The 26,498-nt window shown below is 46.8% G+C and overlaps 1 protein-coding gene across 1 annotated transcript in view; it reads right to left on the minus strand.

Moving 5' to 3' along the window:
- Positions 1–26,498, minus strand: part of LOC131478333 (serine/threonine-protein kinase OSR1-like) — a 75,990-nt gene that overhangs the window by 43,715 nt on the left and 5,777 nt on the right. The window contains exons 3-4 of the mRNA XM_058657034.1: positions 13,826–13,896; positions 13,363–13,504 (exon numbers count right to left, since the gene is read on the minus strand). Of these exons, the coding sequence (XP_058513017.1) occupies positions 13,363–13,504; positions 13,826–13,896 (213 nt within the window). The remainder of the gene's footprint in view (positions 1–13,362; positions 13,505–13,825; positions 13,897–26,498) is intronic.

Genomic DNA, 26,498 nt, shown 5'->3' on the forward strand with positions numbered 1-26,498 from the left:
GTTTCAAATATAATCAATCCAATTATTCTAATTACTAAAACATGCAACTGTGACATAACAAAAATTATTCATTTGATTTACAACTTATTTTTTTTGTTTGTTTCACAAGTCAGTGAAGAATTTAATAATAGAAAAGAAACTATTTTGAAGAAATAATAAAAACAATATCAAAACCTATCAGTTGCAGCAAAAGCAGTATTGAAAAGGTACTGATCTTGTCATCTGCATGAAGGTTGCTTTGTATCAGAGAGAACATATGGTGTTTGGCCTTTTGGGATTAACTTATTTCACTGAGCACTATGGTCTCTAGTTGGGACCACGGGAACAACATGTTTTCTTCCAAGCAACAACAGTAGTGGTAGTGATGGTGATGACGTCAGTGGCAGGGACAGTGTCTCAAAAAATCAAAAATTCCTTACATGTAGCAAATCTATCTTTACAACCTAGAAAAAGTCTCACACTGTGTGCAAGGCGCCCACTACAGAACTGTTCCCAGCAGTATAAATCACTAAGAGTAGCAGAGATTAAAGTCAGTTACATCCATGAAACAGAATGGCCAACCAACATGTTGTGACAAGAAACGCCCTGGTTAAATAAACAAATCAAACAGGAAAGCAATATATTTTATGGGGTACTATTAATGTTATATACACACACTCCTTTCCACACTCATATGTAGCCACTGAAGAGTCAAAGAATAGTTCCTTTTATGGAAATGGATGGAAGCAAAATTAAGGAGAGTAGTATCTGAGTATCTTTCTGGAATGTACTCACGTGTCCATTTTGTAATTTAAACTAAATATAACAAAATTAACCAAAAAAAAAAAAAAAAACACACAACGGTCTTTAAGGCTCAATAGCAGGGAAACCGAGTCTAGGGCATGGAGGAAGGCCTCATTTGTGATGCACAGCAGACAGTTCACCCTCTCTGGTTTTCTTTCTCTTGGCCTATGAAAGGCCCAGGTTTGCTGGTCACACCAAAGTAACTGGGATTCCAACTGGCACACATATTAGACGCTGGCGTCACAGGCAGCAGCTTAACCCGTGGTGCCATAGCACTGGTCCGAGACTGTTTTAACTGCTTCTGATTAGCTGGATATAAACTGCCCACTAGCCAGGATCAATTAATGGGTGACCCAGATAAAGTCCTGGGCTTCCAACTCTGGCCTGGCCCAGCCCTGGCTACTGCAGCCATTTAGGGAATAAATCAAGATGGAAGAATTATCTGTAATTCTGCCTTCCAATAGCAACAACAACTGGGTGTACGCGTACAAGTATATACACATGTATATGTGGGTGTGTATATACGTGTGTGTGTGTGTGTAAAAGGGGGAAGCTTACGGTGCTGTCAGCATTGTGAAATAATTCCTCTTAAAGATACGGATCACTGCCTTTTCTGTTCCTTTTTTATCATGATCTTTTTTATTTTAACTTAAATTCTCTAAAATGGTGTCCAAGTTTAGTATTTTTCAATTACGTTATATGAGGTAATTTTCTGATGCAAACAGAATACTCTCTCAGGAGATGTTATCAGAAAATCATCGCAGGTCCTTTTGTCTTCGTCTTGGTCTTTGAGAATGGCCTGCAGCTTCTTTCTTGTATAATCTGGTGGCCTGAGTTTCTTCAACAAAAGGACTCTTCTGGAGTCAACTAAGCACAGCAAAAACATTTTTGAGCTGGTGATGTAACAGGTAGTGGAGACAGAGAACTCTAGAAACCAGAAAGCTGGGAGGAGGATTCACTCCAGTATCGCTGGACTAGAATGTGGTTAGCATTAGCTAGAACGGCTTTGAGCTGTTGGGACACAATGAGATCTCCATCCTTATCTTGGAAGAACCAGTGGTCAGAGAGTCAAGAGCACTACATTCATGACGCACAGTTTATTTCCATTTTTTGTTTTTTTGAGGATATTCTCCTAGATGAGCTATTTAAAGGAGACTAGCAAACCAGGAGGAGATATGCTCCAGGAGGTGTCTCTACTTCAGAAGAAAAGGAGGACTTTGAATGAATCAGTTACGCATACCTTGACACCATGACACTGCATTTTCTAACCTTGCCTATACCTATGACGCCATGATATACTGGACTAGCAGAATGTTAAACTGTTACTGAAAGACCATACTACTAGGCCTGGTGCAATAGCGTAGCGGTTAAAGTTCCTGTCTTGAATGCCGCCAGGATCCCAAATGGGCGCTGGTTCTAATCCCGGCAGCCCTGCTTCCCATCCAGCTCCCTGCTTGTGGTCTGGGAAAGCAGTCGAGGACGGCCCAAAGCTTTGGGACCCTGGACCCGCATGAGAGACCCAGAAGAAGCACTGGCTCCTGGCTTTGGATTGGCTCAGCTCCAGCCATTGCGGCCGCTTGGGGAGTGAACCACAGAATGGAAAATATTCTTCTTTCTCCTCCTCTCTGTATGTCTGTCTTTCCAATAAAAATAAATAAATCTTAAAAAACAAAAAAAAACTACACTACGTAGTAGTATCAGGGAATATGGCAGGGAGTTAGGAAAGGGGGAGGAGGAATCCCTATGCCTACAAAATTGTAACACGGAAAATAATAACAATGTTAAAAAAGAAGTAAGCAAAAAAAATTATTTTACTTAGAAAGTTAGATTTATAAATGCCTGCAACAGCCGAAGTTGAGTCGGTCAGAAACTAGGAGCCCGAAGCTCCTTCCAGGTCTCCCACGTGGGTGTTTGGGCCCAAGGCCTTGGGCCATCCTCTGCTGATTTCCTAGACCATAATCAGGAGGCTGGATTGGAAGGGATGCAACGAGGACATAAAGCAGAACCATATGGATGCCAGCGCCGCAGGCAGAGCGTTAGGCTGTTATGCCACTGCACCAGACCCATGATGCACAAGTTGTGAGGTTGGTGGGTCTAACTCCTCATCTTCCCATAGTGAGATATCACCAACAATTACTACACATTTAGGTATCATGCCAGCCATATAATCCAACTTCTTTGGGGGAAGAAGAGAATTGCAGGTGTATGTTTAACTTAAGAAATTTAAAAAGATAAGATATATCAGATAAATATCTGGCCAGTTATTATCAGTTGTTATTTCTACAACTCCAGAATACTTTGAACCCGCTTTACTAGACTGGGGAGTTTTCCACATTATCTAGTTATTATATAAACACATTTAGGCAACTCCCTAAGCCTTGTTCACCACAGACTTCAAAGAACAATACTGGAACTGGAGCTGTGGCAATGTGGGTAAAGCGATGCCAGCATTCTAAAAGCTGGTTCATGTGCCAGCTGCCCCACTCTGGACCCAGCTCACTATGGACGTGGAGGATGGCCTAAGCAGGTGAGACTCTGCACTGCCATGGGAAACTGCAAGGATGTCCTGACTCCTGGCTTTAACCTGGCCCAGCACTGGACACTCAGGCCAGCTGGAGAGTGCATGAGCAGGACAACAGATAAACCACACCCAGCGTGGATGAGCCCCCGGGTCCAGGCTGAGAGGGATTCTACCTCCTAGGCTTCACCTCGAGACCCCTGCACTTCCAGGGCCTTCTGCTCACGGTACTCACAGGGAAGCTGTCAGAACAAAACAGGCCCTGGGGCTTTGGTCCTGTTCTAGTAGAAGCTACTGGGTCAGACTGGCCATCTCTTTTTCCCTGAACCTAACCCTCCTGAGAGGAGTACACATTTGCAGTCCCTCGGGTCTTCCTGTCCCACCCCCTTCCCACTGGGGACTGAGAAGCCACAAGAAGGCTAAGTGTGCACTCAAAGACAGCAACTTCATCACACTCTCCAAAGCAGCCCTCCTCCCTGTTAACACGGCTCCTGTTAACATAGCTCCTGCGCAGTGACAGAGGGTCACCAGACGGAAATTCCTGTTTCAGGCCTGAGAAACCTCACAGCCACGATCCCAACCACTTGCCCTTTGCTCCTTGCTAACTGCAGCACTTTCTGCTTTTGTGGTTTCTGCCTTGCCTGCTTGGCTGGAGGCTGTGTGAACTCCAGGCCTGACAGTCTACGTGACATCTGACAGCCTACGTGACATCCGACAGGTCACGTAGCCAGAGCATTCCTCAGGAAGGAGGCCCCTGGTGTACTTTTTAGATAAGACTTGCTAACTACCCCACAGCACACCAGTTCGTACTATTTGAAAGATGCTCGCTTCAAACCCACCAATAGAAGCCTGCTAATTTGCTCTTTCTAACTGACCAATCATGACTGTGGAATTGTGTGGAATTGGCCCGAAATGTATAAAAACCCTGTGCTGTCCAACCTCAGAGCTGCTCTCCCCCAGTCCCGCTGCACTGGAGGCGTCTGGGAGCCCAGACCGTCTGAATAAACCGCCCTTATGCGTTTGCGTTGACTTCAGCCTCCTGATGATTTCTGGGGATCTCAAAACCTGGGTACAACAGGCCCAAAGATGACAGGGAAGACGAAACTCTTCAAAAAAGTAAGAAAAAAGAATCTGCCCACCAAAAGGTAAGAATTACATCCTGCTTCTCAGAAATCATGCTAGCAAAAAGACAGTGGAGTGCAATCCTCAAACCCATCAGCTCTGATTCTATCCAGAAAAATTGTTCGTCAAAAGGAGAGGAGATGGCATGGTGGCACAGCCAGCTAATCCTCTGCCCTGTGACACTGGCATCCAATACAGGCTCCACTTCCACTCCTGGTTGCTCCATTTCCAGTCCAGTTCCCCTATGGTCTGGAAAAGTGGCAGAGGATGGTTCAAATCCTTGGAACACTGCAGCAACATGAGAGACCCAAAAGAAGCTCCTGACTTTCAGCTTTGGATCAGCTCAGCTCAGTTCTGGCCGTTGTACCCACTGGGACTGAACCAGCAGGGCTCACTTATCTGTAAAAGTCAGTCTTTCAGGGCCCAGTGGCGTGGTGGCCTAGCAGCTAAAGTCCTCGCCTTGAATGTGCCGGGATCCCATATGGACGCCGGTTCTAATCCCAGCTGCTCCACTTCCCATCCAGCTCCCTGCTTGTGGCCTGGGAAAGCAATCGAGAACGGCCCAAAGCCTTGGGACCCTACACCGCGTGGGAGACCTGGAAGAGGTTCCTGGCTTCGGATTGGCTCAGCTCTGGCCGTTGGGTTGTTGGGCCGCTTGGGGAGTGAATCAAGGGACAGAAGATCTTCCTCTCTGTCTCTCCTCCTCTCTGTATATTTTATTTTGTAATAAAAATAAAATAAATCTTCTTAAAAAGTCAGTCTTTCAAATAAAAATAAATAAACCTTGAAACAAAAATAAAAACCAAAAGTGAAGGAGAGAAGCTGGGGTTGTTCAGATTATTAAACTTTCTCTGTCTTGGGTGCTCCCTGCTAATGCACCTAGGAAAGCAACAAACGGTGGTCTGAGCACTCCTCCGGCACCTGCCACCAGCAGGGGAAACCTGGATGGAGCTTCTGGCTCCTGCCTTCAGACTGCACCAGCACCTGCTTTGGCAACCATCTGAGGGGTGAACCAGTTCATGGAAAACCAATCTCTCTCTCTCTCTCTGGCTTTCAACTCACATCAATCAATCTGGAGCACAAATATCAATCAACTTGGAGCATAAAGACTTTGAAACAACAAGCTGAGGAATTTTGCAGTCAGCAGGTCTGCTTGCAAGAAGTGTCAGGGGAAGAAAATGATCTACATTAAGAGATCTCCATTCAGTTGATTCATATCAAGTGCAGGTACAAAGTTTAGACAACTTTGTAGACTGCAGCACCTGCTCTTTAAAATACATTTCAAAGTTGCCTGAGGGGCTGCCACTCAAGAAGCAACATCTTGACACAATGTTATTGCTAAAATTATCTTTGCAATCTCCACTTGGGCTGCCCTCAGAGGCAGCTTTAATAAGCCATCCAATCTCTTCTTCGCAAGCTTAAGCAAACCTTACCCTAGAGTAAGGCACATTATCTTCACTTGGCAAAGTGCAATTCATAATACCAATCTATAAACTAAGCTCTTACTTTGCAATTTAACAATACAAAATGTAAATACAAAAGCATTTCTTCTCTACAGAGTTAAGAATTTCTTTAGAAGGATCAAATATGTATTCATGCTTAGGACAATCCCCAGAGAGCAGAAAACACAAAAAGAGCGGAGTGAAGAAACTGGCGAATCCCCCACAACTTTGAAGCCAGGTAAACCGCGTAAGACCACCACTGCAGTGCCCCGGAAATCAACCTCAGGAGCACCGGAACTTGAACAAGCGCCACATATCAGGTAAGAGCAGCAGGGCTCTGCTCTGGGCCAGCTGCAGCCTAGGGTCTGGGAGGAGGCCCCAGCAGGGTGGACAGACAGCCATGGGTGCCGCCTTTTCTGCTGGAAGGAACCTGCCTGATCAGAAGCAGGGGACACAGCAGAGCCCAGCGACAGGAATGGGAAGTGATTCTTTGCAGGGTGGCCTCCAGGAGGACCAACAACGGCTCCACTAGACTCTGGCTGCCACCCAGAACGAGACAGGGATCTTCCTGGCTGACGATAAAGGCACACAACTGAGACCAACAGGACCTTGCTTCAAGTTTCATACCCTGGCCACCCCAACGGATGCAAAGAGCACACGAGATGCAGAAGGCCCAGAGAGAGACCCAGGAAAACTGGGAAAGAGCCTGAGCGCTGGAAATACTCCAGTCTAGACTCACAGCAAGATCCAGTGACGACGGAACACAAGCAACCGCAGAGGCACTGCCTGTTGTATCAGCTGTCCACTCACGAGCTGCCTACCAAGCCACCCAGAAACAGGCCCAAAGAAACCAGACTTCAAATGAAGCAATGGCATACTAACCAGCACATTAGTAGCTAATACTACGGAAAGAGAACAGATTTCAGACTTATCCTAGGCAAATTAATTACAAACAAACAAAAAACATAAGCAAACACAAAAATAAGAATAAACATTCAGACCCAGAATTTCTACAAAATATTACCTAAAATGTCCAGTTTTCAACAGAGCAATAAGCGGGGCCAGCATTGTGGTACAGCAGGTTAAGCTGCTAACTTCAACGCCAGCATCGAATATCAGAACGCAGCTTCCAATCCATCATTCCTGCTACTCACCTGGGTGATAGAGACGAGATGGCCCAAGGGCCAGTGCCCTGCCAATCACTTGGGACATACAAATGGAGTTCCAGGCGCTGGGCTTCAACCAGACTGGACCTGACTGTTGCAGCCCTCTGGGGAGGGAACCAGTGGCTTCACTACACAGAGCCTAGTATAAGTCGCTGTATCAGTTACCTGTGCCCTCAAAAAGAACTGCAGAGCCTTGCACTTTGGTTTCCAGACTGGCAGTGTGATCTCCTGCCATACCCATTCCCACTCCCATCCGAGCTGGCACCTGCCATAGCATACACTATGCTGTATGGACTGTCAGCCTCAAAAACACTAAACTAACCACATTTCTTTCCTTCAAAATGCTAACAAGGGACCAGCATTATGGCATGGTGGATTAAACCACCATTTGCAAGGCTGGCATCACATTAGTGCACCAATTTGAGTTCTGGCTGCTCGGCTTCCAATCCAGCTTCCCACTGATGTACCTGGGAAAGCAGCAGAAAATGATCCAAATACCTGGGTCCCTGCCATCTACGTGGGGGTTCCTGATAGAGCTTCTGCCACTAGGCTTAGGCCTGCCCCACTGAAGCCATTTGGGGAGTGAACCAACACACGGAAGATATGTGTGTCTCTACTCTCTGTCACTAGGCTAAGCAAACATCAAATGAACACACCATTATTAGACATGTATACTACTAATAGGGATAAGCACATTTTTAAAAAGAATTTAGCACCGGGGGCCACTAACAACTTGGCAACAAACCCCAGGCAGAGTGTGCCATGCAACACCAGAAGACCAAGCAAGGCTCAGGGCCCGCTGCCAACTTGGCCACAGACATGGTGGCTGCGAACTGCCCTGGGAAGGGGATCTGGGGATGTGTGGGTGGGGGAACCACTGAGCAAGCACATTACAGGTGAGGAATGACTTCTGGGGGACTCCCACAGACCAGGCCACTGCAACTGCAAGCAAACTGTGGGGGCTGAGACCAGGTGGTTTGGAGTGGGGGAAGCTGGAAAACATGTCTGGATCAGACCAGGACACCTGCCACATGACAGACCTGGGCTGAGCTAGCTGTCATCAGTCACAGCCTACTGGTGCACACAAAAGCTGGGGCTGGGGTGCCTTCCTGGCAGGATGAGGCCACAGCACTTTGGAGTGTCAGGGCAAGGGGTGGGTCATGTTAGGCTGGACCATGACACTAACCAGTACACAAGACAGCCAGGTCTGGGGGGTAGATTCTAAGGGTAATTTGTGTGCTCATCCCAGTGGGACTATAATGCCATCTGGTTTAAGCAAGAGTTGAAAGCGATGATAGCTGAGCTAGACATGACCACTCATGGGAACTGGGGTTCAGAGAAAGTTGGGTTGGCCCAAGCTACAGCACCTGCAGGTGCACCCAAGAATCGAGTGTGGGGACAGGCAAAGAGATGGCATCCAACAGCACTCACAAGAGCCAAGATTGGGGGCAGAATACGCTGGGCAGCGTACTAGCACTAAGATCGGGGCTTGGGAGCAGGTCTGGTGGAGGAACATGGGGAACTCCCCTACTAGGCTGCAGCTCCCTCTGGTGCGCATGAGTTAGGGCTGGGTGTGGGCTAGACCAGGCAGAGCTAATCCGCTTGTCACCAGGTGTGTGGGTTGGCTATGGGGGTGGACCAGGCCAGGCCAAATTGTAGCCCCCACAGGCAGGTGTGGGAGTCAGGATGGGGTGCAGGCCATGCTGAGCTAAGCCTCTGTACCAGCAGTCTGCATGAGAACGGGGGATGGAGGCAAACTGGTCAGGGCTAGATGACAAAATATACCAGTCAGACTTACAACCAAGGGGGAGGGGGTGCAATGGGGCCAGGCTGCAGTATCTGATGGCAAAGGCCAAGCCAAAGGACGGGCAATGCTGGGCTAGGTTAGAGCAATCACCAGCAAGTGCACAATCTGTAGCTAGGAACAGGACTGTTGGGGAGCTAAGGTGAACCCCTATTGGGCTGTGATTCCCAATGGAGAGTGTGAGAGCCAGAATAGGGGGTCACAAACTGGGCTGGACATGGCCAAATCAACCCTTGGCATGGGTGTGGGGTGGTCTGGGGTGTCAGACTGGGCTAGGCTCTAACAACGCTGGCACTCACAAAAAGCAGAGTGGGTATAGGACAGGCTGGGCGAGGTCTCAGCAGCCACTGAACCATATGAGAGCTGGGTCTGAAGGTGGGCCAGGTATGGCTGGGCTATAGCAGCCCATAGTTAGAGTCGGATGGGTGTGGTCTGGTCAGGCAAGGCCGCTGTACCAGCTGGTAAGTGCCAAGATAGAAGGTGGGCCAAGTCGGGCTGAGCTAAGGACCCAACGGTATGTGAAAGATTTGTCACTGAGAGGTGGCCTGATACAGGAGCTTGGGGAACTCCTCTGTCAGGGTACAGTGCCCACTGGTGAGCACAAAAGCCAAGACTGGGAGCAGTCCGAAACAGGAAAGGTTAGAATACCCACTGGTAAACATATGGGTCAGGTCTGGGAGCGGGCCAGGCTGAGCCAGTTCGAACCACCCACTGGCAGATACCAGGATGAGATGTGGGACGGGCTGAGTTGGGCCACAACACCAACCAGTTCACACCAGGGCCAGGAATGGGGGCTGGCTGGGTGGGCTAGACTGTTCCCCCAGCTACAGAGAGAAAACACACTGGAAGCAACTGTCTCACCACTTCCCCCATTCCTTGACCCTTTCTGCCCTAATCAGTGGTCCACGTGGGCGTGCATCCTTATCAACTACGTAAATGTCACTAAAATAAAATAGACTTATAATTAAAAAAATTTCAGCAGTATCTTCTAAGAGCCTTTACAATATATTTTCCCTTATACCTCACGATCTGTGATATTAAGATTTTTAAAAATAGGGTCCAGCATGGTAGACTAGTGGCTAAAGTCCTCGCCTTGAATGCACAGGGATCTCACACGGGCACCAGTTCGTATCTCAGCTGCTCCATTTCCCATTCAGCTCCCTGCTTGTGGCCTGGGAAAGCAGCAGAGGATGGCCTAAAGCCTAGGGACCCTGCACCCATGTGGGAGACCCGGAAGAAGCTCCTGGCTCCTGGTTTCGGATCAGCTCAGCTCCGGCCATTGCAGTTACCTGGGGAGTGAACCAGCAGACATAAGATCTTCCTCTCTGTCTCTCCTCCTCCTTCGCACATCTGACTTTCCAATAAAAATAATAAATAATCTCTTTTTTAATTAAAAAAACAATAAAAAAAATCACACGGGCAATGGTCATCATGTTGAGATAACACAAATCTTAAATACACGGACAATGGTCCATATAAAAACCTATCATATTACACACTTGGAATTTGAGCTCAGGAATAACAGCTCAGTAAAAAAGTGCTGGGGTCCGGGTGGTGGGTGTAGACCACACAGAGGTGTGAAGAAAAGAGCTCCCCCTGTGGTAAGCCTGCGAAGAGCTTCCAGCAGTATGGCAAGGCCTGGTGGGTGTCTCTCCAGCCACCTCAACTCAGTCTCTCCCCCTTTTGCATGGACACTCAACCACCCCACTAAGAATTCTGTGATGTATTGCGGCATTGTTGCTTGCCCCTGTGAGACGCGTTTTGCAGCTGATGTGAGGTTGGGAATTAATGTTACTGACAATGTCTTAGTGAATGGGCCTTTAACAATTTATGAGAATTCATACACACAGGAGTACAATTAAGCCCATGCCATTTTTGGACACCTTATTGTGTGCCTACCCATTGCCCCGGAATCTGGCCCAGACATGTAGCATCCTTTCTGAGAAAGTGCTTGACAAGTATTCTAACAATTAATGAAAGTGATGGGAGTATGAGCGGAAACTGCTATGGTGATACAGTTACTGTGACCTTAAAGACTAGCCTGTCTGCAATTTCTTTGAAGCATGGAAAATGTATCTGTTTTTTAGCCACTTTTATAATTTTTGGATAAAGAAATTAAAAGATGTTTTTATTAATATTACAGAGATATGCTTTTAGTTATTGTTTGTTTATGGGGATGTAGAGTCTGTAGTTGTAGGGAGATTTAACATAGGAAACTTTTGTCTTGGATCTTTGTTTTTTCCCTTTTTTCCCTTTTCCCTTTTGATGTTTTTTCCCTTGGATCTTTTTCCCATCAGTGATAGATAAGTTGTAGAAACAGAAATGTAGTGGGAATGTATTACTGATTAGCAGGGAACCATATGTGCCTTGACCTTGGAGTCCTAGCTGTTGCCTAACGTCTACTACTGAAGAATGAATAATGGCCTGCTTTGAAGAAAACAAATATAGTATCTTGCAGAATTATCTTTAAGAATACCTGCATAACCATTAAGTAAAAAAAAAAATAGAATGAAATGTCTGTTAACCCCCAATTACTCTTAAAATAAAAACAGAACAATTAAATGTTTGTAAGGAAGCTTGTGATGTGTCTGAGTAAATAAAAAGGACAGCTTCTTGAGCTGTTGTTGGAGGGCACCAAGTGACCGTGTCCAAGTCTCTCTTCGCTGCCAACTCCACACACCCTTCTCAAGCTCCGAACTTGGCTGGAGCTGGCCTCTGGCAAAAGGTAGTATTATCTTAAGTCCAAGAAATACTTTCAATCCCAAACACAACAGCACAAGTTTGTTTTTTCTTTCTCCTCTTTAAATACACCCGAAATTCCTAGAAACAAGCCATGGACCAACCACAGAAGCTCTGAAGGGTGGCAGGGAAAGTCAGAGTGGCATGGGGCCTCAGGACTTGGACAGCAACACGGCATGAAATTTTCTGAGTTTCCTTTCCATCTACTATAGCTTATGTGGCTACTAAAGAGGTCTAAAACCTAGAATCATTAACAAACATGAGGGGAAAAAAAGTCCAAACCTGCTCTCTGTGGTCAAATGAGTAGGAAAGAGGACAGCCTCACAGAGTCCCAGCAGGCGACCCCTCTTCCAGCTCCACACGATGGCAGGTGGGTCCACTGACGTCGAACCCGTGCACCAATGAAGGCAAGCTGGGAACTGGTCCTTTGCTCCACATTCAGTGCAGCAGGCCAACTAAGCAGCTGGCATCTCCTAGCTCTCTGGTGCCCACTCCTGGAACCATGGGCCCAGCGCCTACCTCTCACCCTTTCTCCCTAGCAGCACCATCCCAGACATGCGTTCCACCCCTATGGGTGGCATCAGCAGCTGGGAGTGAAAGGCAGTGAAAAATCAGATCAGAACACAAACAGGACTCAAATCGTCATTGGAAGGGTAGTCCAAGGAAGTAGGCCAGAACCTGCACAGGGTAACTGCCTACTAAAACAAATGATCTCAACAGCAGCAGAGTAACACAATGCTTAACATTCAAAATCTGCAAGTTACAATAAAGTAGCCATTGCTAGCACAAGAGTAACCAGATGCTGGAAACATCTGGCTGGTACTCCATGAGCATTGGTTCAAGTTTCAGCTTCTCCACTTCCGATCCTAACGGTGCAGCTGGGGGAACAGTGGAGGATGGTCCGGACCCTTGGGCTCTGCGCTCACAGGGAAGGTTGGATGGAGCGCCAGGTTCCTGGCTGCACCCAACTCTGGCCACTGCAGCCACGTGGGGAGCGAAACAGCAGCTGATCTGTCTCTCCCTCATTCTCTCTGCAACTCTGCGTTTCAAATAAATAAAACAAATCTAAAATATAAACTCTGAACCGTGAATTTTTGTATGCAGTAAAAATTTAGAGATGACAGCAAAAGACATTCACAAATAAAGCAAGTCTAAATATTAATCACTTCTGGAGCACACAGAACCTATCACCATCTGAATTCTCGCCATCTGGACTGATCAGTTAGTCAGAAACACTTGAACCACAAGATATTTAAAAGTTCTCAATGATGTACTATCTATTTAAAGCAAAAAAAAAAAAGAGCTTTAGTAAAAACTTTATTTTACAAAGAGCTTTTGCTATTTTAGGAAAACACAATGTAAAACAAGAAAAGCAAAAAGTCGCATATCAGGTACTGTTTTAAGTATTAAGCACACGAAAGAAACATGGAAAGCAATATTCCAACACGTTAATATAGATGACCTTCTGGTCAGAAACTGAATTTTTCCTGTTAATGCATTTTTCCCATTTTGCTACATTACTTGTTATTTCTTCTTTGTTCAAAATAGGCAATGTGCTGACCCCACTTACAAGGTTTGAGAGAGGTACATCTTGGCATAAAAACACGGCTGTCACACCTCTGAACCACAGAGGGATCTGCTTGTTGTTTTTTTACGACTTACGAGCTATATAATGAAATCCCCAGACACAGTACAATGACACTGGTGATGACCAAGAGCCAGGATAACACTAGATCATCAGGACTGTGTCTGCAAAGGCAGAGACGGCAGGGCCCAAGCACGACATACCTGTGAATCTGTCCGTTCTTATGCAGGTACTCCAGCCCTTCCAGGACCTCTCGGAGGATGGTAGCGATGGTCGGCTCATCCAGGACTCCGCTCTTGTGCTCCCCCTTTGCCACAATGTGTTTAATAATATCTAGAACAGAGCCTGGAGACGGAAGACACAGTTTACTAACCAAAAAATGTTAATGCATTCAGTATAATTCACATCCATTTGGGAATCAAAAATATGCAAAGAACCACTTCATAAACTCAACTATGTAGAAAACAAAAGGGAAAACAGCAGATATGAGGAAATGTTTCAAATAAGTGATTTAGTCTCAGCTTTAATTTAGAACACAAAGTCGCCTGTTAACATCCAAAGGCCAGCATTTCCTCTATTTGGAAGAACTGGATTTTTAACCCCCGCTGAGGAACACCCACTTCGGCCACACTTCTCCATAACACTCCAGTGTAAGATAACACAAACCAGGGCCAGCTCTGCACGTATCAGGCTGCAGAGGCACACGGCTGACATGCAGGACAACCAGATAACACACACTAGAAAAAGAAAGGCCAAAAATGTGAAGCATACTAACTCAAGGACTGCAATTATTCTCCAAGGCAATGACAAAGAGAGACTAGATGGGACAAGGATAAATATGAAAAGACTAAAAATGACAGTTCTCTTTAAATAACACCCCAGACCTATGTCTCAGGGACTCCATTCTTCCCAGGACAGAAAAAAAAAATGCTCCACTGAAGGATGGGGAGGAAATTGAGGAGGGAGGACAGTACGGCCACACAGTAACTAAAATCATAGGAAGCGGACCACCAGAACGGACCATACCAAAGGAGAGGGCTCAAGGCTCAGACATGTCTGGACGCACACTGGCCCGTGAGGATCAGAAAACTAAAGCAGACCAAGAAAAGACAGAAGACAGAACAGGACAATCATTCATCTCAGCTATATGCTGGCAGCGAAATATGGGGCAAACGGAGACTTTATGATGGACCATATCAATCAGTGGACGACCTCATCGAGCGAAACTGGCAGTGACTCATAACTGGAGAACTATTAACACCACTTGAGCAAATATCTCAGAGCATGCCCACATCCGGGACTTGGGGTGGGCAGGAAACCGGGTGGGGCTTCTCCCTCAATATCCCCCTTTACCTCAGACACATGATGGAAACAATATGGACATAATAGCATTACCCACTTCCCTATCCCCCTGAACCTTTTTTTTTCTTTTTTCTTCTTTTTTCCTTTAACTGTAATTAACTATGTAAAGATTGTCAACAATACAATAAAAATAAATAAATAAATAAATAAAAAGCTTGCTTGCCACACTTGCAACATCTAGCAGCCACAGATTCAACCTTGCAATCTGCCCAATAGCAACCCTTAACAAGTGAATACTAACTAATCAACAACTCTTAACAAATGAATACTGCTGGAGGATAACCAAGGGAAGTGTCTCCCTAACCTGGCTGCTGGCACTTACAGACCTTCTAAATCCACTTGGTTATTTTTTTTCCTCCCTTGTGGAGCCAAGCCCACTTGCAGAGTGAAAACAACCAGTCCCAGGAACAACCCATGACTCCGACTGTGAGGCAGTCCTCATCTCACCACTAACTGAAAAGTTCTGAGAACCTTCAGCTGAAGACCAGGCAGCTGTCTCCACTGACAACCATGCAGGTGCCCACAGCGCAGCACACCCCCACAGATTCCAGCACTCCACAGGGCATGCAAGCCCACAAAGGTCCCACTTGGCCGCCCACCCACAAGCCCATACTCCAGCCCGCAATGCCCAGAAACTAGGACCCTGCAGGACCACCGTCTTCATAGCCGCTTCCAGGAGCCCACCTCCCTCCACCGCACCAGCCCATTGGGGCTCCCCAAGCACCATTGGGACTCCCACGACAGGGCTCCACCACCACAAAAACTCACCAAGGCCGCCCCTCCAGCGCTCCCGGGCTCCTGAGGCAGGGACCAGGAGCTCGGGCTCCACATCTTCCTGCCTGTCTGCTGGTTGCAGGAGCACACAGGCCAGCAAGTCCAGCCAGCTGGCCCGCCCCACACCTGACTGCACAGGGCCACACCCCGCCAGGCACGCCCCGCCCTGCGCCACTCCTTTTGGTCCTGGGCCGGCACACCCCCTCCCAGGTTCTGCCTGCTCCTGCTTCTCAGCTTAACTGACACTTGCTAGGAAGCATCAATGGAGTTTCTGCACCCTACCCTTCCTGCATCCCCTCCTGCCAGCCAAGTTACTTGAAGGTGCAAAAAGTGCACCCCACTCCTGCCTTCCATACCATTCACAACAACTGACAGTGAGGAAATGACTCCATAAGCTCCATGCACCTGGCCCCTCCTGCCTCCTGCTCTGTTACCTTAGGTTAGGTGACTTTGGGCTCTGGGAACTCCCTGCCGACCTGCCTGCCTGAAGCATTGTTTCTACCGCATGGCTCTCAATCTGATGGGAGGATGAGAGCTTAAAAACCCCTGACATTGTGGGCTCAGCACAGAGGCTCCCTGAGTGCAGCTGGACCTGCTGTCACCAAGCTTGGGAAATAAACTTGTCTCCTCACATCCTACACTTGGGTCAGTGTAAACTCTCTCACGCCTGCAGCAAGCAGCATGCTAGGCTAAGACCTCAGTGCTTCCATCCCACATGGGTGCCATTCAAGTCCTGGCTCCTCCAAGTCCCCTCCAGGGCCCTGATCACACCTCAGGGAGAACAGCTCCTGGTTCCTGGCTTTGACCCGACCCAGCCACAGATATTGTGGTCAGGTGCAGAGTAAAACCTGTTAGTTCTTTTCGTCCTTAGCTGTTTTTGGCATGAGCCCTTTTTGTTTGCCACCACAAGTTAAAACACCAGACACAGTAAGCTGTGTGGGAGGTTTTATTCCAGCAGGCAACAGGGCCACAAGGACACAAGCAGAGGCAGAAACGAGGAGCACAGACAGAAACCTATTGTTAGGACTAGAGGGTGGGTATTAGGGGCACGGGGCCATGAGGGATCGGCACACAGGGCAAGGGCGGGACACAGGGGATTGGTGGATAGGACTGTCGGGGCCACAGGGAATGGGAGATGCTGCGGTACTGAAGACCATGGGGAGGGGACACAAGGGATTGGTGCATAGGGCCATCAGGTACACTGCCAGGACGTTACAGCGGATGGGTGGGAAGAGGGTTAAGAGCTCACAGCAGAATGATAGGAATGATCCGCAGGCAACCAAATTTGAATCTACAAAGTGTGAAGTGTGCACACATGAACCACGGGAGGAAGGAAGAGACCCAAGGCAAGCAGGTATTCCAAATGGCACCGGGTCCAAAATGGCAGGGTCTTGTCCATCTCTGGGGCCAACATTCCAGTCACTCCTCACATACTGTCTATCTTTCAAAACGGTAAAATAAGTCTTTAGAACACAACACAGCTACTTACCAAATCTCCTTTAGAAAACACTCAGCAGTGTCATTTTCAGTTCTAGAGCGCATTTACAATTGCTTTCTTTTGAATCGAGTGAAACTTTCTGCTAACTTCCCCATACGTCTTGGACCCAGGGTAAAGAGCCCTGCTCTCCTCTGAATGAAACTGAGAATGTGGCTAAAATCATCACATTTTACACAGTCTGTCCACCAGTGAAGCTGCTGTCAACTGTTGAATCACTATGGCTCACTGTCTCCTGCCACTCACCATCACTACCTACTCACTCTGACTGGGATGCCACACACACCTAACAGGGCCTACTCACTGAGAATACATCCCTTCGCTTTCCAATAGTCATCAAAACTGCTACATGGCTCTGCTTGAGAGAAGTAACTGCTGTCATGTTACCTGATTCAATACTCCAGAAGGAGGCATTACACAAACACGATTTGAAATTCCACTGCATCAATTCTAAAAACTCAACTGTTTCAAAACACGGTAGGCAGAAAGAAGGATGGACAAGTCCACAACCTGATAATCAAACTTCAGTTAACAAAATACGAAAACAAAAGCAAGTTGTTACATCTGAATGATAAAATTTCTCAAATTGTAGACAAAATGCATTTTAAATTTCCCTGTGGGTTATTTCCCATGAAAATCACTGTTCAAATTGAATTAAAATCCTGATCGGTTACTAATCAGAGAACTTTCTTTTCAAAGGGAAACTTAGCTGCAAAACAAAACCATGCGGCTCTTTTCCTTGGGCACGTGACAGGAACATGAACCACACAGTTAATTCACTCTATGGAATTGTCTACTTGCAGATTAATAATAATAATGTAAACAAAAAAAAAAACCAGAGAGTAAACACGCGCATCCTTTTCCTAGGACCATGGGACGCCTTCATACACTTGCTCAGCTCACACAGCCCTCCTGCACTGACAGCACCCACCCAGGAAATACAACATTTCCAGAGATCAAGAGAATACAAATGGCTCCAAATATCATGATCATAACTACACACCGTACAGGATGCTTAACATTCTTTTCTGAAACTTCACCAACAAACTGCTGATAAATGTCCATGCTCACACTGCCGCTAAAACCTGTCTTCTTTCTAGGAACTGCAAAGACCTCAGAGCCCTACTCAAAGAGCTCTCAGGATGTCTAGAAGTTTCACAATGCTCACACTTTCCACCTTGTCCTCTCCCTTATGGCATTAGCTAAGCTGGTTCCCACAACTTGCCTCCGTGAATACCTGGCATGCAGAAAGCTCAGCTTGTGAAAGGGAACAGTCCTTACACCAATAACACTTACTGAGGTTTGACAGTGCAAAGTCAAGCAAAGTGACCTGAAACTCAGACAGCTGAGAATACTAACAAACTCGATTATACTCCATTTATGACAACAGGAGCTGATCGTTGAGAACAACTGAACTGCTTACAGCCTAGTCCAGTTGTCACTGCCTGACAAGCTGTTGGCAACTGGACCTGGTAACAAGACCTGTGGCCTTCTGAAACCAATTCATTCTCATTACATTCTACACTGTTTGTCTGTTGGGCCCTGTGCAGGTGTCCAGCACAGATCCATGGCCTCCCACAAAAATACTAATCCTAGACTGCACCGTGGTATCACTCAGGACAAACAGCTATGTTCTTGTGCTTCGTAGTTGGTTCTTATTCAGAATCATTTCCCTTTTTCTGCATGCTACAGAAGAAGCCTTTTCCTAGAAATAGCCCTGGCTGCGCTAAATCACAGGTCTGAAGTGCTGTGCATTGCACCCCCCAAGAGGAGCAGCCTCCACAAAGCTGAGCCACCACCAATTTCTGCTGATGCACAAGAGACATCCAGCAAGACTTCTCCCACAAAGCACCAGCACAAAACCCTGCTGGGAGCTATAGAAGCTGCAGGTGAACCCACTCGCTGTGTGGCATCAATTCCAGATTTTGATCATGAACTGCTCAATGTTGTGCAACAATAGTTGGGCCAGGAGAAATTAAGTTAAACAGTCTAGAAAAGGTTGCCGAACTTCCTCCTGCTTTCCCTCCTACAGAATGTGATAGAGTCCCTATAGACTGTAGTTAGAAACCCTGAACCTAAACCAAACCATAATCCTATATTCTTGCAATAATATCGGGGGAAATGGCAGGAGGGGGAAATGGGAATGGTATAAGGTGAAGGAGAAATAATGAACCCCTATAGCTACCAAAAATGTATCTCATAAAAAAATTTAAAGAATTAGTAGATGAAGGCAACATGGGTTTTGCAGACTCTCTGTTATTGTGACAGAGATCATCTTGTCTGGGGGATATCAAATTTACCTCATTATCAAGCCAGGAAGAGGTAGCCCTCAAAACAAAGCAATGAGGTACTTTGCACCATGTTCAATAAACACAAGATGTTCCAAATTCAGCGGTCACAATGCACCTTCTATTTGGCATTTCAAAACAAAACCCCTAAGGATTTCAGAGAAAACACACTGCCAATTCTAAAGCTGACTTGCAACTGTTTAGTAAAACGCGCTGCACTTGGAATATCTAGCACCCACAGGTTTGACTTTTCAACTGTCTCTGAACAAATGAACACTAACAATCAGGACAACCATGTGTCAGCACACAGGATAAGGGATTCACTAAGGTGGCCACAGAGCAGCTGGCCCTTACACACCTCCTGAATCCCCTCCACTATTCTTTCATGCTTGTACAGCCTACTGCATCAGGCACAGTGAAAACACACGGTCTCATGAGCAACCCGTTACTCCCACTGTACTGCAGTCCTCACCTCACCACCAACTGAAAAGTTACGAAAGAAGCACACAAAGAACTGATAGCCAGCAGCTGAGGACCAGGCAGGTGGCCACAGCACAGTGCCACCCAGGCAAGTGACCCAAACACCCAGGGCAGGGTACAAGCACCAGACACGCCCCTGCTGGGCCACTTAGCGTGAGCAGTTACTATATCAGCCATTGTAGTCCTACAATAACAAAGTCAACACTGTCTAGTCCTCAGCCATGTCAGGTGCTATTTTGAGAAACATTTAATGATGATAGGACCTCTAGAACCAATGAATAATGGGTCCCTCCTTCATTCTGTCTCATTTTGTAAGCCAGTGCGGGTTTTTTTTTTTCCAAGATTTATTTTTATTGGAAAGGGAGATTTACAGAAAGAAGAGACAGAAAGATCTTTCATTCACGGGTTTACTCCCCAAGTCGCAACAACAGCAGGACCCACCAGCAGCCAGGAGCTTCTTCCCCGTCTCTCACGAATGTGCAGGGTCCCAAACTTTGGGCCATCCTCTTCTGTTCTCCTAGGCCACAAGCAGGGAGCTGAATAGGAAGCGCAACAACCAGGACACAAACCAGTGCCCATATGGGATCCTGGTACACGTGAGGTGAGGATTGAGCCACTGAGCCGTCACTAGGCCCTTTCCCTATTCTCTCATTGCTCTTTGAAACAGTCAAAGTTGTGTGGAATGGGCCGGGTTTGGTTGTGACAAAACCAGTACACATTATGGAACGCCAGGGCGTGGTTGCCTGTACTGGATATGAATGCAGCACCCATCCAGCACACGTGAGATCCAGGAAGGGAGAGGCAGAGCTGGCGGGGGGGTTAAGGGGCTGGTCCCCTCACTGGACAGCCACTCCCACTGGAGAGCGTGGGCTGGGATAGAGACAGACACGACTAAGCAAGGCTACAACACCTGTGCGCTGCATGTGGACTAGATCAGGGCCACAGCATCAGCTGGCAGAAGCTGGCACTGGGGACTAATTCTGTCGAGTCAAATCACAGGACCACCTAAAGAGTGCATAAACCGGGACAGAGAGACCTGGGAGGGAAAAGTGGGTTCCCCCTTCTTGGGTCACTATTCCCGTGGGAGGGCATGAAAACTAGGACGGGGGCTGGGATGGCTAGATAGAGAGGCACTCAACAACACCCGTGAGGGCTGGATGGTTGAGTTGGTTAGATAGAACTAAGCTTTAATACCCATTGACAAGTGCCAGAGCCAAATGGGATGGGGGACAGACTGGTCTTCTGCTACACATACTGGCAAACCAGGGTAGGGGGCGGGCCTGGTGGGGGTTATTGTGGGTCACCCCGACTAGGCTGCAGCTCCCACTGGTTTGTGTGAGGGCCGAGTACGTGCTGGGGAGAACCAGACTGGACTGCAACACCCATTGGTTCAAGTGCAACTCGGGACTGAAAACAGAACCAACCCAGCAATTGCAACCACCAGCTGATCGTGGTGATGGACTGTGCCGGGCCCTGTGCTTGCTAGAGCATACAAGAAACTAGTCTGGGAATACCTCAAAGTTTCTTTGGAGATCTCCCTAATCGAACTGCTGGACTCAGAACTCTAATCAAGAAAAGACAGAAGACAGAGCAGATCAATCATTCATCTCAGCTATATGTTGGCAGCGATATATGGGGCAAACGGAGACTTTATGATGGACCATATCAATCAGTGGACGACCTCATCGAGCGAAACTGGCAGCGATTCATAACCGGAGAACTATTAACACCACTCGAGCACATATCTCAGAGCATGCCCCACATCCGGGACTCGGGGTGGGCGGGAAACTGGGTGGGGCTTCCCCCTCAACATCCCCCTTTACCTCAGATACAAGATGGAAACAATGTGGACATAATAGTATTACCCACTTCCCTATCCCCCTGAACCTTTTTTTTTCTTTTTCTTTCTTTAACTGTAATTAACTATGTAAAGATTGTCAACAACACAATAAAATAGATTATTAAAAAAAAAAAAAAAAAAAAAAAAAAAGAACACAACACAGCTACTTACCAAATCTCCTTTAGAAAACACTCAGCAGTGTCATTTTCAGTTCTAGAGCGCATTTACAATTGCTTTCTTTTGAATCGAGTGAAACTTTCTGCTAACTTCCCCATACGTCTTGGACCCAGGGTAAAGAGCCCTGCTCTCCTCTGAATGAAACTGAGAATGTGGCTAAAATCATCACATTTTACACAGTCTGTCCACCAGTGAAGCTGCTGTAAACTGTTGAATCACTATGGCTCACTGTCTCCTGCCACTCACCATCACTACCTACTCACTCTGACTGGGATGCCACACACACCGAACAGGGCCTACTCACTGAGAATACATCCCTTCGCTTTCCAATAGTCATCAAAACTGCTACATGGCTCTGCTTGAGAGAAGTAACTGCTGTCATGTTACCTGATTCAATACTCCAGAAGGAGGCATTACACAAACACGATTTGAAATTCCACTGCATCAATTCTAAAAACTCAACTGTTTCAAAACACGGTAGGCAGAAAGAAGGATGGACAAGTCCACAACCTGATAATCAAACTTCAGTTAACAAAATACGAAAACAAAAGCAAGTTGTTACATCTGAATGATAAAATTTCCCAAATTGTAGACAAAATGCATTTTAAATTTCCCTGTGGGTTATTTCCCATGAAAATCACTGTTCAAATTGAATTAAAATCCTGATCGGTTACTAATCAGAGAACTTTCTTTTCAAAGGGAAACTTAGCTGCAAAACAAAACCATGCGGCTCTTTTCCTTGGGCACGTGACAGGAACATGAACCACACAGTTAATTCACTCTATGGAACTGTCTACTTGCAGATTAATAATAATAACGTAAACAAAAAAAACCAGAGAGTAAACACGCGCATCCTTTTCCTAGGACCATGGGACGCCTTCATACACTTGCTCAGCTCACACAGCCCTCCTGCACTGACAGCACCCACCCAGGAAATACAACATTTCCAGAGATCAAGAGAATACAAATGGCTCCAAATATCATGATCATAACTACACACCGTACAGGATGCTTAACATTCTTTTCTGAAACTTCACCAACAAACTGCTGATAAATGTCCATGCTCACACTGCCGCTAAAACCTGTCTTCTTTCTAGGAACTGCAAAGACCTCAGAGCCCTACTCAAAGAGCTCTCAGGATGTCTAGAAGTTTCACAATGCTCACACTTTCCACCTTGTCCTCTCCCTTATGGCATTAGCTAAGCTGGTTCCCACAACTTGCCTCCGTGAATACCTGGCATGCAGAAAGCTCAGCTTGTGAAAGGGAACAGTCCTTACACCAATAACACTTACTGAGGTTTGACAGTGCAAAGTCAAGCAAAGTGACCTGAAACTCAGACAGCTGAGAATACTAACAAACTCGATTATACTCCATTTATGACAACAGGAGCTGATCGTTGAGAACAACTGAACTGCTTACAGCCTAGTCCAGTTGTCACTGCCTGACAAGCTGTTGGCAACTGGACCTGGTAACAAGACCTGTGGCCTTCTGAAACCAATTCATTCTCATTACATTCTACACTGTTTGTCTGTTGGGCCCTGTGCAGGTGTCCAGCACAGATCCATGGCCTCCCACAAAAATACTAATCCTAGACTGCACCGTGGTATCACTCAGGACAAACAGCTATGTTCTTGTGCTTTGTAGTTGGTTCTTATTCAGAATCATTTCCCTTTTTCTGCATGCTACAGAAGGAGCCTTTTCCTAGAAATAGCCCTGGCTGCGCTAAATCACAGGTCTGAAGTGCTGTGCATTGCACCCCCCAAGAGGAGCAGCCTCCACAAAGCTGAGCCACCACCAATTTCTGCTGATGCACAAGAGACATCCAGCAAGACTTCTCCCACAAAGCACCAGCACAAAACCCTGCTGGGAGCTATAGAAGCTGCAGGTGAACCCACTCGCTGTGTGGCATCAATTCCAGATTTTGATCATGAACTGCTCAATGTTGTGCAACAATAGTTGGGCCAGGAGAAATTAAGTTAAACAGTCTAGAAAAGGTTGCCGAACTTCCTCCTGCTTTCCCTCCTACAGAATGTGATAGAGTCCCTATAGACTGTAGTTAGAAACCCTGAACCTAAACCAAACCATAATCCTATATTCTTGCAATAATATCGGGGGAAATGGCAGGAGGGGGAAATGGGAATGGTATAAGGTGAAGGAGAAATAATGAACCCCTATAGCTACCAAAAATGTATCTCATAAAAAAATTTAAAGAATTAGTAGATGAAGGCAACATGGGTTTTGCAGACTCTCTGTTATTGTGACAGAGATCATCTTGTCTGGGGGATATCAAATTTACCTCATTATCAAGCCAGGAAGAGGTAGCCCTCAAAACAAAGCAATGAGGTACTTTGCACCATGTTCAATAAACACAAGATGTTCCAAATTCAGCGGTCACAATGCACCTTCTATTTGGCATTTCAAAACAAAACCCCTAAGGATTTCAGAGAAAACACACTGCCAATTCTAAAGTTGACTTGCAACTGTTTAGTAAAACGCGCTGCACTTGGAATATCTAGCACCCACAGGTTTGACTTTTCAACTGTCTCTGAACAAATGAACACTAACAATCAGGACAACCATGTGTCAGCACACAGGATAAGGGATTCACTAAGGTGGCCACAGAGCAGCTGGCCCTTACACACCTCCTGAATCCCCTCCACTATTCTTTCATGCTTGTACAGCCTACTGCATCAGGCACAGTGAAAACACACGGTCTCATGAGCAACCCGTTACTCCCACTGTACTGCAGTCCTCACCTCACCACCAACTGAAAAGTTACGAAAGAAGCACACAAAGAACTGATAGCCAGCAGCTGAGGACCAGGCAGGTGGCCACAGCACAGTGCCACCCAGGCAAGTGACCCAAACACCCAGGGCAGGGTACAAGCACCAGACACGCCCCTGCTGGGCCACTTAGCGTGAGCAGTTACTATATCAGCCATTGTAGTCCTACAATAACAAAGTCAACACTGTCTTGTCCTCAGCCATGTCAGGTGCTATTTTGAGAAACATTTAATGATGATAGGACCTCTAGAACCAATGAATAATGGGTCCCTCCTTCATTCTGTCTCATTTTGTAAGCCAGTGCGGGTTTTTTTTTTTTCCAAGATTTATTTTTATTGGAAAGGGAGATTTACAGAAAGAAGAGACAGAAAGATCTTTCATTCACGGGTTTACTCCCCAAGTCGCAACAACAGCAGGACCCACCAGCAGCCAGGAGCTTCTTCCCCGTCTCTCACAAATGTGCAGGGTCCCAAACTTTGGGCCATCCTCTTCTGTTCTCCCAGGCCACAAGCAGGGAGCTGAATAGGAAGCGCAACAAGCAGGACACAAACCAGTGCCCATATGGGATCCTGGTACACGTGAGGTGAGGATTGAGCCACTGAGCCGTCACTAGGCCCTTTCCCTATTCTCTCATTGCTCTTTGAAACAGTCAAAGTTGTGTGGAATGGGCCGGGTTTGGTTGTGACAAAACCAGTACACATTATGGAATGCCAGGGCGTGTGGTTGCCTGTACTGGATATGAATGCAGCACCCATCCAGCACACGTGAGATCCAGGAAGGGAGGGGCAGAGCTGGCGGGGGGGTTAAGGGGCTGGTCCCCTCACTGGACAGCCACTCCCACTGGAGAGCGTGGGCTGGGATAGAGACAGACCCGACTAAGCAAGGCTACAACACCTGTGCGCTGCATGTGGACTAGATCAGGGCCACAGCATCAGCTGGCAGAAGCTGGCACTGGGGACTAATTCTGTCGAGTCAAATCACAGGACCACCTAAAGAGTGCATAAACCGGGACAGAGAGACCTGGGAGGGAAAAGTGGGTTCCCCCTTCTTGGGTCACTATTCCCGTGGGAGGGCATGAAAACTAGGACGGGGGCTGGGATGGCTAGATAGAGGTACTCAACAATATCTGTGAGGGCTGGATGGTTGAGTTGGTTAGATAAAACTAAGCTTTAATACCCATTGACAAGTACCAGAGCCAAATGGGATGGGGGACAGATTGGTCTTCTGCTACACATACTGGCAAACCAGGGTAGGGGGCGGTCTGGTGGGGGTTATTGTGGGTCGCCCCAACTAGGCTGCAGCTCCCACTGGTTGATGTAAGGGCCGAACCAGACTGGACTGCAACACCCATTGGTTCCAGTGCAACTCGGGACTGAAAACAGAACCAACACAGCAATTGCAACCACCAGCTGATCAGGGTGATGGACTGTGCCGGGCCCTGTGCTTGCTAGAACATACAAGAAACTAATCTGGGAATACCTCAAAGTATCTTTGGAGATCTCCCCACTTGAACTGCTGGACTCAGAACTCTAACCAAGAAAAGACAGAAGACAGAATAGGACAATCATTCATCTCAGCTACATGTTGGCAGCGAAATATGGGACAAATGGAGACTTCATGATGGACCATATCAATCAGTGGACCACCTCATCGAGCGAAACTGGCAGTGACTCATAACTGGAGAACTATTAACACCACTTGAGCAAATATCTCAGAGAATGCCCCACATCCGGGACTTGGGGTGGGCGGAAAACCAGGTGGGGCTTCTCTCTCAATGTCCCACTCTACCTCAGATACATGATGGAAACAATATTGACATAATAGCATTGCCCACCTCCCTATCCCCCTGAACCTTTTTTTTTCTTTTTCTTGTTTTTCCTTCAACTATAGTTAACTATGTAAAGATTGTCAACAACAATACAATAAAATGGATAAAAAAAAAAAAAAAGAAACAGTCAAAGTTGAGAAAGATGCAGAGATTCATAATCCCCAGAAGACAGAGGCTGACTGGACAGCATTTCCAGCTCAACCTTCAGCTCCATGAAGCGACCTCGATTTTCCACCTAACATTGTCTGCTTGAACAGTGGGCCCAAAAGCTCCAGCACCCTTCTCAGGAGCTTCAGCCAGGCTTTCCTGTC

Source organism: Ochotona princeps, chromosome 30 (assembly GCF_030435755.1).
Source record: "Ochotona princeps isolate mOchPri1 chromosome 30, mOchPri1.hap1, whole genome shotgun sequence".
Lineage (NCBI taxonomy): Eukaryota > Metazoa > Chordata > Mammalia > Lagomorpha > Ochotonidae > Ochotona > Ochotona princeps.